This window comes from Camelus dromedarius, chromosome 9 (assembly GCF_036321535.1).
Source record: "Camelus dromedarius isolate mCamDro1 chromosome 9, mCamDro1.pat, whole genome shotgun sequence".
NCBI classification, from domain to species: domain Eukaryota; kingdom Metazoa; phylum Chordata; class Mammalia; order Artiodactyla; family Camelidae; genus Camelus; species Camelus dromedarius.
The window spans coordinates 73,684,110-73,699,900 of record NC_087444.1 but is presented as its reverse complement, the minus strand read 5'-3'; the positions used below and the strand labels follow the sequence as shown (position 1 = coordinate 73,699,900).

General features: G+C 47.5%; 1 protein-coding gene and 1 pseudogene across 19 annotated transcripts in view; one reads left to right on the top strand and one right to left on the bottom strand.

Moving 5' to 3' along the window:
- The first annotated feature begins 1,128 nt into the window (after positions 1 to 1,128).
- Positions 1,129 to 5,511, top strand: LOC105102923 (amyloid protein-binding protein 2-like; annotated as a pseudogene).
- Positions 5,512 to 5,672: 161 nt separating this feature from the next.
- LOC105102904 (galactoside 2-alpha-L-fucosyltransferase SEC1) overlaps positions 5,673 to 15,791 on the bottom strand; it is a 32,305-nt gene continuing 22,186 nt past the window's right edge. For 11 of the 19 annotated variants that reach the window (XM_064489476.1, XM_064489482.1, XM_064489480.1 and 8 more), the window contains one exon: positions 5,673 to 13,817. In XM_064489476.1, the coding sequence (XP_064345546.1) occupies positions 12,790 to 13,817 (1,028 nt within the window). In that variant the 3' untranslated portion in view covers positions 5,673 to 12,789. The remainder of the gene's footprint in view (positions 13,818 to 15,791) is intronic. The other 8 variants (XM_064489487.1, XM_064489486.1, XM_064489490.1 and 5 more) reach the window with 2 other exon arrangements.

Here is a 15,791-nt window from a genome sequence, read left to right as displayed (position 1 = left end):
AGATTATTGTACAATGTAGTAAGATAATTAGGGTGTGATGAGTTCTGAGCACTCATTCCCTGTTGTGTAATATATTCAATTGTAAGTGGTATAATTTAATTCTAGGTAATGGCTGTGCTTAACAAACAGCAGGCAGCATTCCTAGAAATTTAACTATCAGCTCTCTCTGAAGAGGTGTGTGCTGACTCCAACACACCACTGCTTGGGATCTACATCGCTTGTCTTTGATGCTCCATTCTGGGACTGCCAGTGTCCCCTCTAGGCTGCTCTGGAAAGGTCCAGGTCAAGCAGGGCTATTATGGCTTGGGGGCTGGGGGGGAGGGGCTACCATGTCTGTCACTCTCCACTACAGTCTCCACTATATAGACTATACCTTCCGTGATTCTATCTGCTCAGATATTTAATTAAGCACATACTATATTCTGGATTTCTTCTGGGGGCAAGGGTATGAGAATCTCTGGGAACTTTAGTACCTGACCAGTATTTGTGAAATAAATTCCTGCAATTAGTATTGTCACTCAGGACTTTGCAAAAGTCTATTTGGTATTCAGTCGTCAAAAGGACTGAAGCACCGATGCACGCTATAACATAGATGGACTAGGAAGACACGCAAAGTGAAAGGAGCCAGGCACAAAAGGCTGCTTACTGTCTGATTACTTATATGATGTGTCCTGAGTAGGCAAATCAAGAAAGACAGAGAGTAGATTAGTGGTTGCCAGGGGCCAGGGTGGGGGAATGGGCATGAGGAGTGATTGCTATAGGTACTGGGTTTTTTTTGAGGGAATGGAAATGATCTGGAATTCAATAGTGGTGATGCTTGCATAACATTGTGAGTGTGCTAAAACCCCCTCTATCATACACCTTAAAATGGTGAATTGATGACTGCCATCAGCCTGTGGCAATATGATACGACTGTGTCTCATACACGTCTGAGCCAACCACCCCCCAACTCTCCCCAAACCCCCACCATGGCACCTGTCACCCCCAGGAGAGATCTTACTGGTCCTAACCCTCCTCTGCCCAGCCAGGCCTCTTCAGAAAGCTTCGATTTAAGTTCCTCCCACACCTCCCTGGGCATCAGCAGAGTTCTGTCTTGCTTTGACTTCCACTTTGCTCTCTTTAGACACCATGGCTCAGAAGGCCAAGGTCACAAGGAGAAGGTGACCTAGAGGCAGGTCTTTAATTCAAGTCACTCATTCCCAAATCCCTACACTCCCCTTGCCCTGCCAGCTCCTTTGCAGTTTGGGGGTCAAAGTTAGTCTGACTTCCTAAACCACCAGGAACTCCCATAACCCTGTTTTATATCTGTACTGCACCTTGAATAATAATAAAACAATAATAATAGAATCAGAATATTTGTAGTGATTGTTGTTTCCCTGCAGGCAGGAGCCCTATCTATGTTATTTATTGCTGCACAATATCAAGAACTTAATCCTCCCCACTCCCGTAAATTATCACTACCGAGGCACAGAGAGGTACAGTCACTTGCCCAAAGTCACACAGCCTGGAAGTGGCAGAGCTAGGATTTAAACCTTGAACCCATATCTGTTGTGTGTGTGTTTTTAAAAACTATAGTAAAATACACATAACATAAAACGTGCCATCTTTACCATTTTTAGGTGTACAGTTCAACAGTGTTAAATATACTGGCAGTGTTGTGCAGCCAATCTCCAGTAATTCTGCATCTTGGAAAACCAAAACCCTGTCCTCATTACACAGCAACTCCCAATACTCCTCCCCATTGCCCCTGGCAACCACTGTTCTACTTTCTGTCTCTATGAGTTTGACTATTCTAAGTACCTTATATAAAGGGAATCATATAGTATTTGGCTTTTTGTGACTGGTTTATTTCACTTAGTATATAGTGTCCTCCAGGTTCACCCATGTTGTGGCAGGTGTCACAATCTCCTTCCTTTTGAAGGCTGGATAATATCCCATTGTACAGATAGACCACATTGTGTTTATCTGTTCATCCACTGATGGACACTTGGGTTGCTTCCATCTTCTGCCTGTTGTGGAAAGCGCTGCTGTGAACACGGGTTCAGTCAGTATTTTGAAAAGCAACACTCACTGCTTCCAGAACACAGAACCACTGTTGCTGGTAATAAAAGCTCAAAAGTCTCTGTTGAGTAAATGCAGAGGGGACCTGACACCTACAGAGCAAGTGCTCATGGGACCCTCTTCCCCTCACAGATGGAGAAACCAAGGCAGAGAAGTCATGCCCTTCCCAGGAGCCCAGAGCCAGGATTTGAATCCACAACATCCTGCTTTGGGGACTCTAGCTCCCTGCCATCCTTCAGTCCAACCCCTGCTTAACAAACCTGAAACTGGCTGTCCTTTGCGTGGAGTGAGCTGCAGAGAAGTGGGCAGCAGTACGGAAGGGAGATGCACTGAGTGTCACTGGCCTAGGTTCAAAACCTGACTGCCACATGAGGGCTGAGGATCTGAACTCCCCCAGCCTGTGAAACAGCCTGGTGCCTGCTTCAGGAGACTGTCGGGGATAAGCCAGGAGGCCCCATGGGAAAGGCACAAGGAGGTGGACAATTACTAGTAAGCAGTGACTATCACTCTAACCCTGTCTGTAATGGGTACTGAGCACACACACTTTCTGCATTTCTTAGAACACTGATATGCGTTCTCTTGGAATGCAGCTGCCATGCTGTGAGGAAGCCCATCTGTCCTTCAGGAGAGAGGCCATGTGGAGGAGACCCAATTGTCCCAGCCAAGCTCCCTGCTGAGTGCAGCTGCATGAAGAGGCTTCAATGACACCACAAGGAGAGAAGAAGCACCGAGTCAATCCATGTAACTGTGAGAAATAATACATTTTGCAGTTGAAGTTGTTCTGCTGGGGCTGGCTTGTCACACAGCATTAGCTAACTGAAACACCTTCCACTAAGGCAGTTCGCTGAGAGGCATGACTGTTTTGCTCCCTACTGTGTCCTCATTGCCTGGAACATTTCTTGGTAGATAATAGGTGCTCAATTTGTATTTGTTGAAGGAAGGAAGGAAGGGAGGAAGGATGGAAGAGAAGGATTTTTCAGAACTCCGTGTCCCGGGCGGATGTCCCTGAAATGTAGGGGGAAGCCAGCAACTGCCCACCAGCCTCTATGCATGTAACTAGTGTGCGTTTAGGTGGAGGGCGTACATATGTATACAAACGTTCCTCAGAGATACTGCAGATTCAGTTCCAGACCACTGCAATAAAGCAAATACCACAATAAAGCAAGTCACATAAAATTTTTTTGGCTTCCCAGTGCATATAAAAGTTATGTCTACACTATATGTCTACTATTAAGTGTGCAGTAGTATTACATCCCCCCAAAAACAAAAAACAAACAAAAAAAAAACCCACAACGGAGTTCCGCCCCTGCAGAGATCCGCGCTGGGACGGACCCCGGGGTGCTCTCAAACCCAGAATGTGGGGCCTGGGCCCGGCTGGGCCCGGCTGGGCCTGGCTCCTGGCCACTCTCCGCGCCGGCCTGCGCCCGCCGCCGCATCCCTAGCTGGCCCGGAGGAGGCAGGGCGGCTGCGCCCTTCTGCTGCGTGCCCGCGTGGCCACCGCCGCCCCTACGAATCCTCCGGGGCCCGGGCCGCACAGGAGTTCGCTACAGAGGGAGGCGGAAGAGGCGGCAGAGGAGGGAAGGGAGACGGCGGCCGTGGAACTAGAGCGGATCTTAGAGTCTGTGTAACGCTGCCATCTCCGCTGTTGTGGACAGCTACATCCACGCCCGCGGAGATACTCGCTCCTTGCCCAAAAAGTTCCGTCCAGTTCGATGTTTACAACAAGCTGTACCAACAGCGATGCTTGCGTCAACAGGGCAGTGAATTTTGTGAATTGGAAATTTTTGCTAAAGTATTGAGAGCTTTGGATAAAAGACAATTGCTTCATCATTGTGTCCAGGCTTTGAAGGATCATGGTGTGAAAGTTGCTTCAGTCTTGGCCTAACTCGTTCAGTAGACGGTGCACGTATATAGCAGAATCAGATGCTGCGGTAAAGGAAAAAGCCATTCAGGTTGGCTTTGTTTTTGGTGGCTCGCTTTCAGATGCAGGCTGGTACAGTGATGCTGAGAAAGTTTTTCTGTCTTGCCTTCAGTTGTGTACTCTACACGATGAGATGCTTCACTGGTTTGGTGCAGAAGAAATGTTGTGTAAGGCTGCTTCATGTGCAAAATGGAAACTGCAAATACCATCTGAGTGAAGAAACATTTAAGTTAGCTCAGACGTATATGGATAAACTCTCAAAACAAGGCCAGCAAGCAAACAAAGCTGCACTCCGTGAAGAACTATGTGCACTCCTATTTGCAAAAAGTCACTATGACGAGGCATATAAATGGTGCATTGAGGCAATGAAAGAAATCACAGCGGGCTTACCAGTCAAAGTTGTGGTGGATGTTTTAAGACAAGCTTCTAAGGCTTGTGTTGTAAAATGTGAATTTAAGAAGGCAGAACAGTTAATTAAGCATGCAGTGTATTTGGCACGGGATCATTTTGAATCCAAACACCCTAATTATTCTGACGCATTGCTAGCTTATGGGTTCTGTTTACTCAATGTAGATAATATCTGTCAGTTTGTTGCAATTTATCAGGCAGCCCTTGACGTCTGGCAGTCAGTGTTTGGCGGCAAAAATATCCATGTAGCAACAGCTCATGAAGACTTGGCTTATTCTTACATTCACCAGTATAGCTCTGGGAAGTTTGGCGATGCACTGTTTCATGCAGAGCTGTTGGTATCATTACCCACATCCTACCTGAAGATCATCTTATTTTGGCTTCTTCAAAGAGGGTGAAAGCACTTATTTTAGAGGAGATTGCAGCTGACTGTCATAATAAAGAAACTGAACAGAGGCTCCTTTAAGAAGCTCATGATTTGCACCTGTCTTCACTCCAGCTACATAAAAAAGCTTTTGGTGAATTTAACGTACAGACTGCAAAACACTATGGAAAACTTGGGAGACTTTATCAGACAATGAGAAAATTTACGGAAGCTGAAGAAATGCACGTCAAAGCAATTCAGATTAAAGGGCAACTTCTTGGGCAAGAAGATTATGAAGTAGCCCTTTCAGTGGGACATCTGGCTTCTTTATATAATTATAATGTGGATCAGTATGAAAATGCTGAGAAACTTAATTTGTGATCTATAGCAATTGGGAAGAAACTGGTGAAGGCTACAAGGACTAGAGTAATATGATTACTGAGGCCTCATTAAACTTTACAACGCCACAGGAACTTATGAGGAAGTGTCTGAGTATCACAATGTTCTGTCTAACTGGAACCAGTTGCGACATCGGCAGTATTCAGTGACCGATGCTCTTGAAGACACTGACACCAGCCCCCTGTCCACAGAAGAAGCGGTGCAGTCCTTCCTGATTTCTCAGAATGTTGAAGGACCGAGCTGCTGAGGGAGGACCTCAGTTACCCTTTCCCAGATTCCAGGGAATTCATACTGTGAAATCTAAACCATGTTGGCTTTTGGGGCTGGAATTTGCATCGAAACACTCGTCCAGTCCATTGACCCTATGTGGGTGATCCCTATCTTGCAGAGTGTCCATACGAATAAGCATATATTCAGTTATATTCAGCATGTACCACACGTCTAAGTAGTCTGGCCCATATTTTCAACCTAGTAGAATAAACAACAGGAAAATTTTTTTTCTTTTTAAAAAATAATTCATTTTGCAGAAAGCCTGAAAGAAAAAAAGAACTAAATAAAACTATTTAAGAGTTAAAAAAACAACGTACATACCTTAATAAAAATACTTCACTGCTAAAAAGATGCTAAGCGTCATCTGAGCCTTCAGCGACTCACAATCTTTTTGCAATATTAACATCAAAATTAGTGATCACAGATCACCATGATAAATAGAATAATAATGCAAACTTTGAAATATGGCACGGATTACCAAAATGTGACACAGAGAAGTGAGCCCATGGTGTTGGGAAAATGGCGCCTGTAGACCTTCTCCACGTGGGGTTGCCACAAACCTTTGACTTGTAAAAAATGCAGTATCTGCGAAGGGAAATGAAGTAAAGTCTGCCTCTGGATACCACTATCCCATTTCATAACCAGGGCCGGCGATGCCAGAAGTTGCTTAATGAGGAACTGTCCTGCGTCCCCATGACTTTTGAACATTCTGCCAGACATGAAAGTAGGTGAAAAACTGGTTTATAAGTATCTGATCACAGGATGTGTTTTGCTTATTAACCATGGAGCTAGAGGGCTTAGAGGGGCCCAGGGCTGCATGTGGGAATGTGGATGGAAAGCTCCCTTGTGACCACAGGGAAGGTGCATGGGTGTCCAGAGCTGCGGATAAAACCCTCGACACCCTGTCATCCACCTCTGCATCGATCAGGAGATACTCAGCGTAAACTAAAGGACCACTTACAACATCCTTCCAGCCTCCATTGCCAAGGTTACCCGCCATCAGACGGAGAGCTATGTGGGGTTGGGAATGGGGCCAAGCCACTCCTAAGCTTGTCCTCTGGCACAAAAAGGGGTTGTGGTATATTTCTAAAAAACCATACTATGGAATTTAAATTTAACAACATGCACAAAAGTAGACAGGATAATAATACAACGCAGCCCCATGTACCCACTGCATTTTCAACATATTGACAGTCTTGGGCATCTGTACCTGACCCAGCTTCCTCATTCAATCTGTAAACACATCAGTGTGCTCCTCAGATTGATGAGAACCATTTAAAATGTATAAAAAGCACCATGCTGTTACTAGATCTAAATATTAGCAATCATCTCTAAATATGTCATCATATAACACCCAGCCTAAATGATAATTTCCTGGATGGTCTCAAAGCTGCCTTTTTTCCCTTCTAACCACCACCAACACATCCTCATGCAAAGGTGAAGATCCACTGGTCGCTGCCCCAGCGCTCACAAACAAGAGCACTCTTTGCTTTGTGTGTTGTAATAGATCACACTCATTACACATGTATACATGCCTGGCGCTGGTTTGTGGGTTTTTTTTGTTTTTTTGTTTTTTTAGATAACAGTTTTATGGAGGTAGAATTCACATACTGTAAAATTCACACATTTAAATTTGTAATAGCCTATAATAAAAAAGAATATGAAAAGGAATATATACGTATAACTGAATCACTATGCTGTATCCCCGGAATTAATACAACATTGCAGACTGACTATACTTCATAAAAAACATTCACCCATTTAAAGTATAAGATTCAAAGAGAGTCAATCCTAAGAGTTCTCATCACATGATAATTTTTTTCTATTTCTTTAGTTTTGTGTGTCTGTATGACATGATGTGTGTCCACCTAACTTGGGATAATCACTTTATGATGTATGTTAATTGAATCACTATCTGACTTGATTAAGGTGTATATCTTAAATTCATACAGTTCTGTATTTCAAGTATATCCCAATAAAACCAGAAGAAAAATAATTTTTAATAGTATACAATTCAGTGGTTTGTTTTTGTCATTGTTTTTGGGGTTTTTTTGTGTGTGGGGGAGGTAATTAGGCTTACTTATTTGTCATTAATTTTTACTTAATGGATGTACTTGGGCTCGAACCCATGACCTCATGCATGCTAAGCATGTGCTCTACACTGAGCTATACCCTCCCCCTTACAATTCAGTGGTTTTTAGTGGCTTGCAGATCAGTGACTTAAAAATCAGAATGGATCCAGAGCTACGCATCAATCCCCACCATCATTTTAGAACATTTTCATCAAACCATTAATCAGTCACTGAAAGCAAAGCCTCTGTTCACTCAGCCCCGCACAGACTGTACTTCACCTGATGACTCAGAGGGTTTGTGACTCTGCGGTCGGTGCACACCCTCTGGCCCCGGGCTGCCCACTTGGCCTCCCGCGCTCGGCAGTTGTGTGATCCTGGAGGAAGTGGCTTCACCTCTCTGAGGGGTTAAACAGTGCCTGGCCCAAGAACCGTATCTTGCAGGAAATGTCCAGAAAGGGCAAATCCACAGAGACAGAAAGCAGATTGGTGGTTGCCTAGTGCTAAGGGGTGGGTTTCAGAGGGAATGGGGAGGCTTTGCTTTCAGTGGCCCTGAGAAAGGGGCTTATCAGGAATTTGGGGGCAGTAAGACCGAGAAGCTTGTGAGCCACAGCTGAACTGTGTAATGAACCTTACTCAGCAAAACCAGCCCCGCTGGCTCCGTTCCTTTGAGTCCAATAATGCCCAAGAAGGCTATCTCACCCAGGCATCTCATTTCTGGCTGGGCTCAAATTAACACCCGGGGATGACTCAAGGGGCCCAGAGCCCTACCTGGGTTGGCTCAATTGTGGTCCAGGCATCTAGTCAACACTGAGAATCTTCTGCAAAGAAATCCTTCACGCGATCTTAATGGCCTCTGAGGATTTCAGCAACTTTTAAATCAGAAGCAAAGATATTGCTGTAGGTCATTCAATGCCATACCTGGATAGCTTCTGACAGCTTCCCTTGTTCAACTAGGTCCCACCCTGCTTGACTCAGCCCTGGTGTTCTCGTAATGGCCCCCCGGGTTCCAGGCTCCAACCAGGAACACATGCCCTGGGTGAAGGCAGCCGGAGACGTGCTGGCTGTTAATTGCTTCTGTGCTAAGCCAGGAGTCTAGCACTGACCCAAGGCTTGTTCAGTTCAGTCAGTAAAAATGCATTAAACGCTGTATTGGTTTTATGAGGCTGCTGTAATAGCATACCACACACTGGGTGATTTAAACACAATTCTGGAGGCCCGCAACCTATCTCTTTCAGCACGGGGCATTTCCCCCTTGCGTGTCTGCGTGCCACCCTTCCGGTTGGAGTAAGGGCCCACCCTACTCCAGTGTGACCTTATCTTAACGAATCGCGTCTGTAAAGACCCTACTTCCAAAGGTCACATCCTGAGGTGCTGGGTGTTAGGATTTCAACATAGCTTTTGGGAGGCACAGTTCAACCCATAAGAAACATACACTATGTGCTGATACTGTCTAGTGTGCTGGGCTATGAGATCTCTGTCTTGGGAGATAGTAAGTGGTTTCTGTCCTTCTGGGCATCCTTGTGTCCCCTCTGAGCAAGAGGAAGGTTTTTAAGGGCTTGCTACCTTCTGCTTTGGATTTGCAAACATAGTAAGGAGCTTAGTAAATATTTATTGAATGAATTCGTGTAACTTATTTTTGGCAGCTGGCTAGCTCCTGCTTTGACACAATAAAAGTTAACTTCCTCTTTCAAGCAGGGCACTTCAAGCACAGGGAACAGAGCTGGGGGGCCTTAGCATTTGGATTAGACAGAACTCAATACAGAACATCACACTGCTCCATTCGGCTCACAGATGCCAGCTGGTGCCTGTTCTGTCCACCTGCAGGGCCCTTTCTGGGTAGAGACCTCCTGACGGGTAACATGAGAGGGTGACTGTGAGCACAGGTCTTCTGAATCTTCCTCCAGCATCTATATGGTACCCAGAACATGCAAGAAAAGATGTGCAGGAAACTAGTGCTCAGTTTCTCGCCCATGGGTGCTATGATCATTCCAGAGATTTCACCTTCATCCTCCAAGTCAGGGCTGCGAGCAATGTCACATCTTTTCAGTATGTTCTGTGAATCAGCTTGACTTGGACTGAGAACAAGTCCTCATTCCACTAAGCTGGCCCGAATTTCAGCTAGTGGGTTCAATGTCGGGGCAAAGTGGGAACGGGGGCGGGGGGTTTCTTTTGTGTAATACCAAAATCCTGGGGGCACCACTCAGAGTCCTGGCGGGAGATGGAACACTCATGGGGGCAAACCTGAGAGGAGTTTAACAGGATAATTTACAAAGATGTGGGTAGAATGTAGGGTAAACTATGAGAGATGGTACAGCTCCCAGGGGCTGGCAACAGTGGGCAGCTGGTACCATCTCTTGGTCAGCAGGGATGGATCTGGGAGAATAAACACCCCAGCTTCACTCTCCTTCCTCTTGTGATTTCTGGACTATGATCCCACTGACCTGGCCAACAGGGAGGCATAGGGCAGGGGAGCCTACAGATCCTATGGTGGCCAGTTTGGGCTGCCTTGACAAAAATACCACACCCTAGGTGGCTTAAACAACAGAAATGTATTCCTCCCTATTCTGAGGGCTGAGAAGTCCAAGATCTGCTGATTTGTTTCCTGGTGACAGCCCACTCCGACTGGCAGATCAATCAATATTTGTTAAATGAATCCATGCAATTTATTTTGGCAGCTGCCCAAATTCTGCTTTGGCCCTTATACATCTCTCTCGTGTCTTTTAGAAGGGTATCAATCCCATTCACGAGGGCCCCACCCGTGCAACCTAATCACCTCCCAAAGGCCCACCTCCAAATTCACACTGGAGATTAGGGCTTCAATACAGGAATTTGGGTGGGGGCAGGAACATTCGAGCCACAGCAGATAACATCAGACAGCCTCCCAGGGCACAGAGCAGGGTGGAGGAAGCTGGCGATGTTTGTGGTGGGGCAGCAGGAAGGAACCTGCCACATGAGCGTTTTATTGAAATGGGAGATATGGCTGCCAGCCGCTTCTGCACTCCAATGATGTTGCACTTGACAGATAACCTGGGGTCAGGGCTGAGGTTCCTCTATCCTTCTGGCTTGAGTCTCTCCCAAAGAGAGAATCTGGGAAAATATCCTGGCTAAGGTAAATTATCTTGAGGAGGAAGGGCTGGTCCTGAGAGAATGGAGGAGAAAAGGCAAGGGGACCAAAACCAATCTGACTCCGGGGGGGGGGGGAGGGCTGGAAATGGACACTGGGAGCTGTTACGGGCTGAACTGTGTCCCCACAAAAATTCTTATGTTGAAGTCCTATGCCCAGTTTATAGATGTAATTAAGTTAAAGTGAGATCATTAAGTGGACCCTAATTCATTATGACTGGTGTCCTTAGAAGAAGAGGAAATCTGGGCACAGACATGTACAGAGGGAAGACGTAAAGACATAGGGGGAAGAGGTCACCTGCAAACCAAGGAGAGAGGCTCGGAGCAGATCATCCCCTCACAGCCCTCAGAAGGAACCAACCCTGCCAACACCTCGATCTCAGACTTCAAGCCTCCAGAACTGTGAGACAATAAACGTCTGTGGTTTAAGCCTCCTCATCTGTGGTACTTTTGTTATAGCAGCTCTAGCAAACTAATACAGCAGACTCCAAGTTAGTCTGAAATAATCCTCATCTGCTGGTGTCAGACCCTCCCATACTGACTCAGGCTGCTCAGTGTGATGGGTGGGACACACCAGATGTGACAGTGTGTGACAAGGTGAGGCTCAGTTGTAAAGGTACTGTTTCTACCTTGGTCTCTTGGGTTTCTCTCTGGAGGGATCCAGCTACCATGTGGTGAGGACACTCAAATAGCCCCACCAAGGTCCACATCAAGAGGATCTGACCAAGAGCCTCAAGCTAGCACCAACTCGCCAGCCATGGAAGTGGATCCCCCAGCCCCAGGCAAGCCTTCAGATGACTGTGGCCCTCGCGGAGACCTGACAGCATCCTCACTGGGTATCTCAAACAGAACCATTCAGCTAAGCCACTCCTGAACGCCTGACCCACAGAAACTCTTAAGAGATAATGTTATTGTTGTTGCTTTAAGCTACTAAATTTTGGGGTAATTTGTTACACAGCAATAGGTAGCAAATACAGAACCTCTCTCCCCAACTCCCTGCCCCTTCAGACCCTTCTTCTGCTTTCTTTAACATCCTCTTGACCTTACCCCCACACCATGATGACACCATGAAGGACTTAAGGAAGTCAACTGGGGCCCAAAATGGCTCTGGGGAGGTAACAATATTATTAATCATGAAAGGAGAGGTGTTCAACCTCACGAATATGCCAAGAAATGGGAATTCAAATAATAAGATACTTGGAAAGAGTTTAAAACAGGAAAGAGAGGTGATTGAAATGTTTTCTAAACCAGTGCACCTATGTTTGGTGGAAATGTAAATGAACGTAAACAACTATACGTTAACTTTTTCTTAATCTCCAAAAAGGAGTAGCACACCAATAAAAATACTGGTATCTCCATACTTTAAAATACACTGAACACAGGAAAACCAGTACTGTAATCAGTTCATCCAACTTTCGTCCATACTGAGGTTTCTCAGAGTGGCATTAGGTCCTGGGGGCACAGGCAGTGCAGGGTGTGAGGTTATCTGGCCACCCAGGTGACTGCTGACACGGCCATGCTCCGATCTCTGTGGTCCCTGCCCCTAGGTGGTCCGCCTGCTGCTTCTATGTCATGTAGACTGTGAGTGCCTTTGCCGCTGCAGGAAAGACACCCAAAGCCCAGAGTTGAGTTCTGCCTGAGTCCTGCCATCATTGTCAGGCCCTCCCACACTCCACCAAGGGTATCTCCCTGTGATTCATCCTCTCAAATCCTGTTTTCCTCACATTTTTTCATGGTAAGGGCCCATTAAACCCAAAGCTTTAATTCTCAGCTGCTGAAAACACCCAGCTCCTCTTCATTTGAGGGCAGGAAGAGCCAAACTCTCTCAGGAAGCAACTGCAAGATATTTGGACTCCATGCTCCTGGAGCCATAAAGGAGATGGCAAAAAAAAAAAAAAAAGCCTCTCTCTTCTAGCAGTCCAAATGTTCAGGGCGCGCCACTCACATGTACGTTAGCAGCCAACACTCACCCCATGTTTCCAGGGCACCAAGTGAACTCGCTGCGTGCTCACAAAGAGCTGCATTATTTTTTTTTTTCAGGTGGTATACTAAGTCACCGAGAGGTTGTCTGAGGTCACCCAGCTGGGAGGCAGAGCAGCCTGGATTTAAACTCAGGTGTCCAAGCTCATGCTGCCTGTTAGACCCGAAGACGAGGCAGAAGAGGAGCACGGCTAGGGGTCGTTCCCTCTGGCCTGCCCCAGGTTGGCTGCGATACCCACCCACTCTGGCAGAAAGGCTGCCTGTGGCTTAAAGATCATGTCTAAGGGGGAGTTGGGCAGGGTGAAATTGGCCAGGTAGATGGTGTTCCCACCTGTAAGGTAGGCAGCCCAGATCCCAAAGGTGCCCACTGTGATGACGGTGTGGTTACACTGGATGAGCAGCGCAAAGTCCCTGGCAGGTGAGCCCTGCTGGCCGTTGCCGGCGAACACCACGTCCCGGAGGGAGCCGTTGATGTTCTGCCGGCACCAGGCCATGTCGTCACTCGTGATCACGAAGACCGGGCTGCGGTAGCGGGTCCGAAACCAGTCCAGGGCCTGCTGCAGGTAGCCCCGGTCGGCCAGCACGCCCTTCCACACCCTTGGCATGACATGGACATAGTCCCCACGGCGCACGTGGACCCCTACGAAGGTGGCCTGCCCGGCCCACTTGGCCTGCAGATCCCGCAGAAAATTCTGGGCCTCCTCCCGCACGTGGTCGTGCAGGGTGAACTCCTGGAGGATCTCCGCGCGCAGGTGGTGGTAGAAGGTCCAGGAGCAGGGGTAGCCGGTGAGGCGCACGTACTCCCCTGGGATGTGGCGGTACTGGTCCTCCATCCAGTCGTTCAGTGGGTAGTTCTCCCAGGGGATCCTGCTGGCCGTGGTGTCGTGCAGGACAGGGAGGGTGATTCTGAAGATGGGGGCCAGAGTGCTGTGCATCTGGGGTGGGATGAAGGCTGGCCGCCCATTCATCTTGGCCAAGGCATACAGGGTGGCGTACTCCCCCATCTGGTTCCCCAGGCGGCCTTTGGAGTTGATGGTGAACATGCCCCCGCTGGGCAGGTGTCTGGAGACCAGGACCACATGACCCTGGTAGGCCCAGGGGATGGGCACCAGAGCCAGGCGCTGGTGGCAGTGGAAGATGGCAGACACCACGAAGATGACAAAGAGGAAGAAGATGGTGGACAAGGAAGGGCAAGTGGCCCGGAGGAGTTTCATGGTGGCTGCAGGGCAGAGAGAGGAAGGACTGAAGTCGGGGGGGATGGCTGGGTGGGCAGGAGGTTCATTCGCTCACTCAGCCCCTCCATGCATATCTAGTGGCCTCCATTGTGGAGGTCTAAGAGCACAGACCCTGGGCCTGTTTGGCCTGGGTCTGAATCCCAGTTCCACCCCTTACCAGTGCTGTGTGACTTTAGTCAAGTTACTTCACCTCTCTGAATCCGTTTCCTTGCCCATTAAACACGAAGATTAGGTCAAAACACTTCAAAGTGCCAGTATTCAACCATATTTTACCTACACAAACAGCCATTTCATATGGTCTAACCTGACAGAACTACCTTACAGGTAGTGACATTTGTAACATTTTTAGGACAGTGCCAAGCACACAAGAAGTATTCAGTAAGTGTAAAATAAATACGTCTAGAGTATTTACTACATGAATCCTCACTCCTGGGGAGCTCAGTCTGTTAAGGCTGTGTAGTATGGAGGTTCAGAGCACAGACTGAGGCCAGACAGCCCAGCTTTGCACGTGGGTCCTGCCTCCTCCTGGCGGGGCACCTCAGAGTACGTTAGTTAAGCCTCAGTCTCCTCTGTAAAATGGGGTTAACCACAGCCCCTGCTGAGCTGCACTGGGAAGGGCCCCTCCCAGGGTAACTAAGTGTTTCCTACCACTGTTGGTGGACGTGGTGGATTCAAGCTGGCTGCAGACCCTTTGACGGTCCTTCCCTTGAGTCTGGGCGGGCCTGTGACTGCCTCAGCCAATCAAATATGGCAGAAGTGATGCTGGGCCCTTTCTAGACCAGGACTTCAGGGACTGGCAGTTCCCACCTCCTGCCTCCGTCACATTCTCTGAGCTGCCACCTCAAGCTGCCTACATTTAACTTTTATATTCACATCTGTGATATTTATGTCTTTATATTACATCTTTTTTTTTTCTGGTAACCACTTCATTTAGATAATATTCAAATGCTATATAATTCACCCATTTAAAGTGTACAATAGCTTTCCGTATATTCACATAGCTGGGCAACAATCATAATTAATTGCAGAAAATTTTATCACCCCAAAAAGGAACCCTGCACACCTTAGCCATTCTCACCCCAATCTTCCCATTCTCCCGCCTCCTCCTTCCAACTAATCTACTTTCTATCTCTGTGGATTTACCTAGCCTGCACGCTGCATGTAAGTGAATTGTACAAGTGGCTCTTCGTGATTGGATTCTTTCACTCAGTGTCCCATGTCCAAGGTTCATCCATGTTGCAGCATTTGTGAGGATGTCACTGGTTTCTTTTCACAGCCGACTGATGTTCCATTGCACGGATATGCCTCATTTTATTATCAGTTCATCGGCTGCTGGACACATGGGCAACGCCATGGGGCTATCAGGAATAATGCTGCTGTGAACACGCACATACGAACCTCTGTGTGGACCCAAGTTTTCATATCCCTCCAGTATTTCCCTAGGAGTGGAATTGCTGAGTCATATGATAACTAAATAACTCTGTGTTTAACAGTTCCAGGAACCGCAGACTGTTCTCCAAGTACCTGCCTCATTTTCCATTCCCACCAGCAGCCTATGAGGGTTCTGACTTCTTCACATCCTTGCCAACACACACACTACAGTCTGTCTTTTGGATCACAGTGGGCGTGCCGTGCGATCTCAGTGAGGCCTATACATTTGAACCCACCAAGATCCCCATCCAGCTCCCGCCCCGACTTCACTGGGCTCTGACTGGGCTCCATGAACCTCAGTTTCCCCATCCTTGTAATGGGGTGGATAATCCCTTCTTCTGGCTTGCTTCTTTTTGAGTCAGCCTCTCCTCCAGCTCTCCCCTGGGCTCCCAGAAACAGTCTTTTCACTCCGGGTCCCCAGTGTGTCCTGACCCGCTTTGTCCTCTCCCTTCCTCTGTTCCCCTGACGACCCACCATGGAGTGTGACCTGAGCAGCTGCACAAGTCCTGAGACCCAAAGTGACCTGC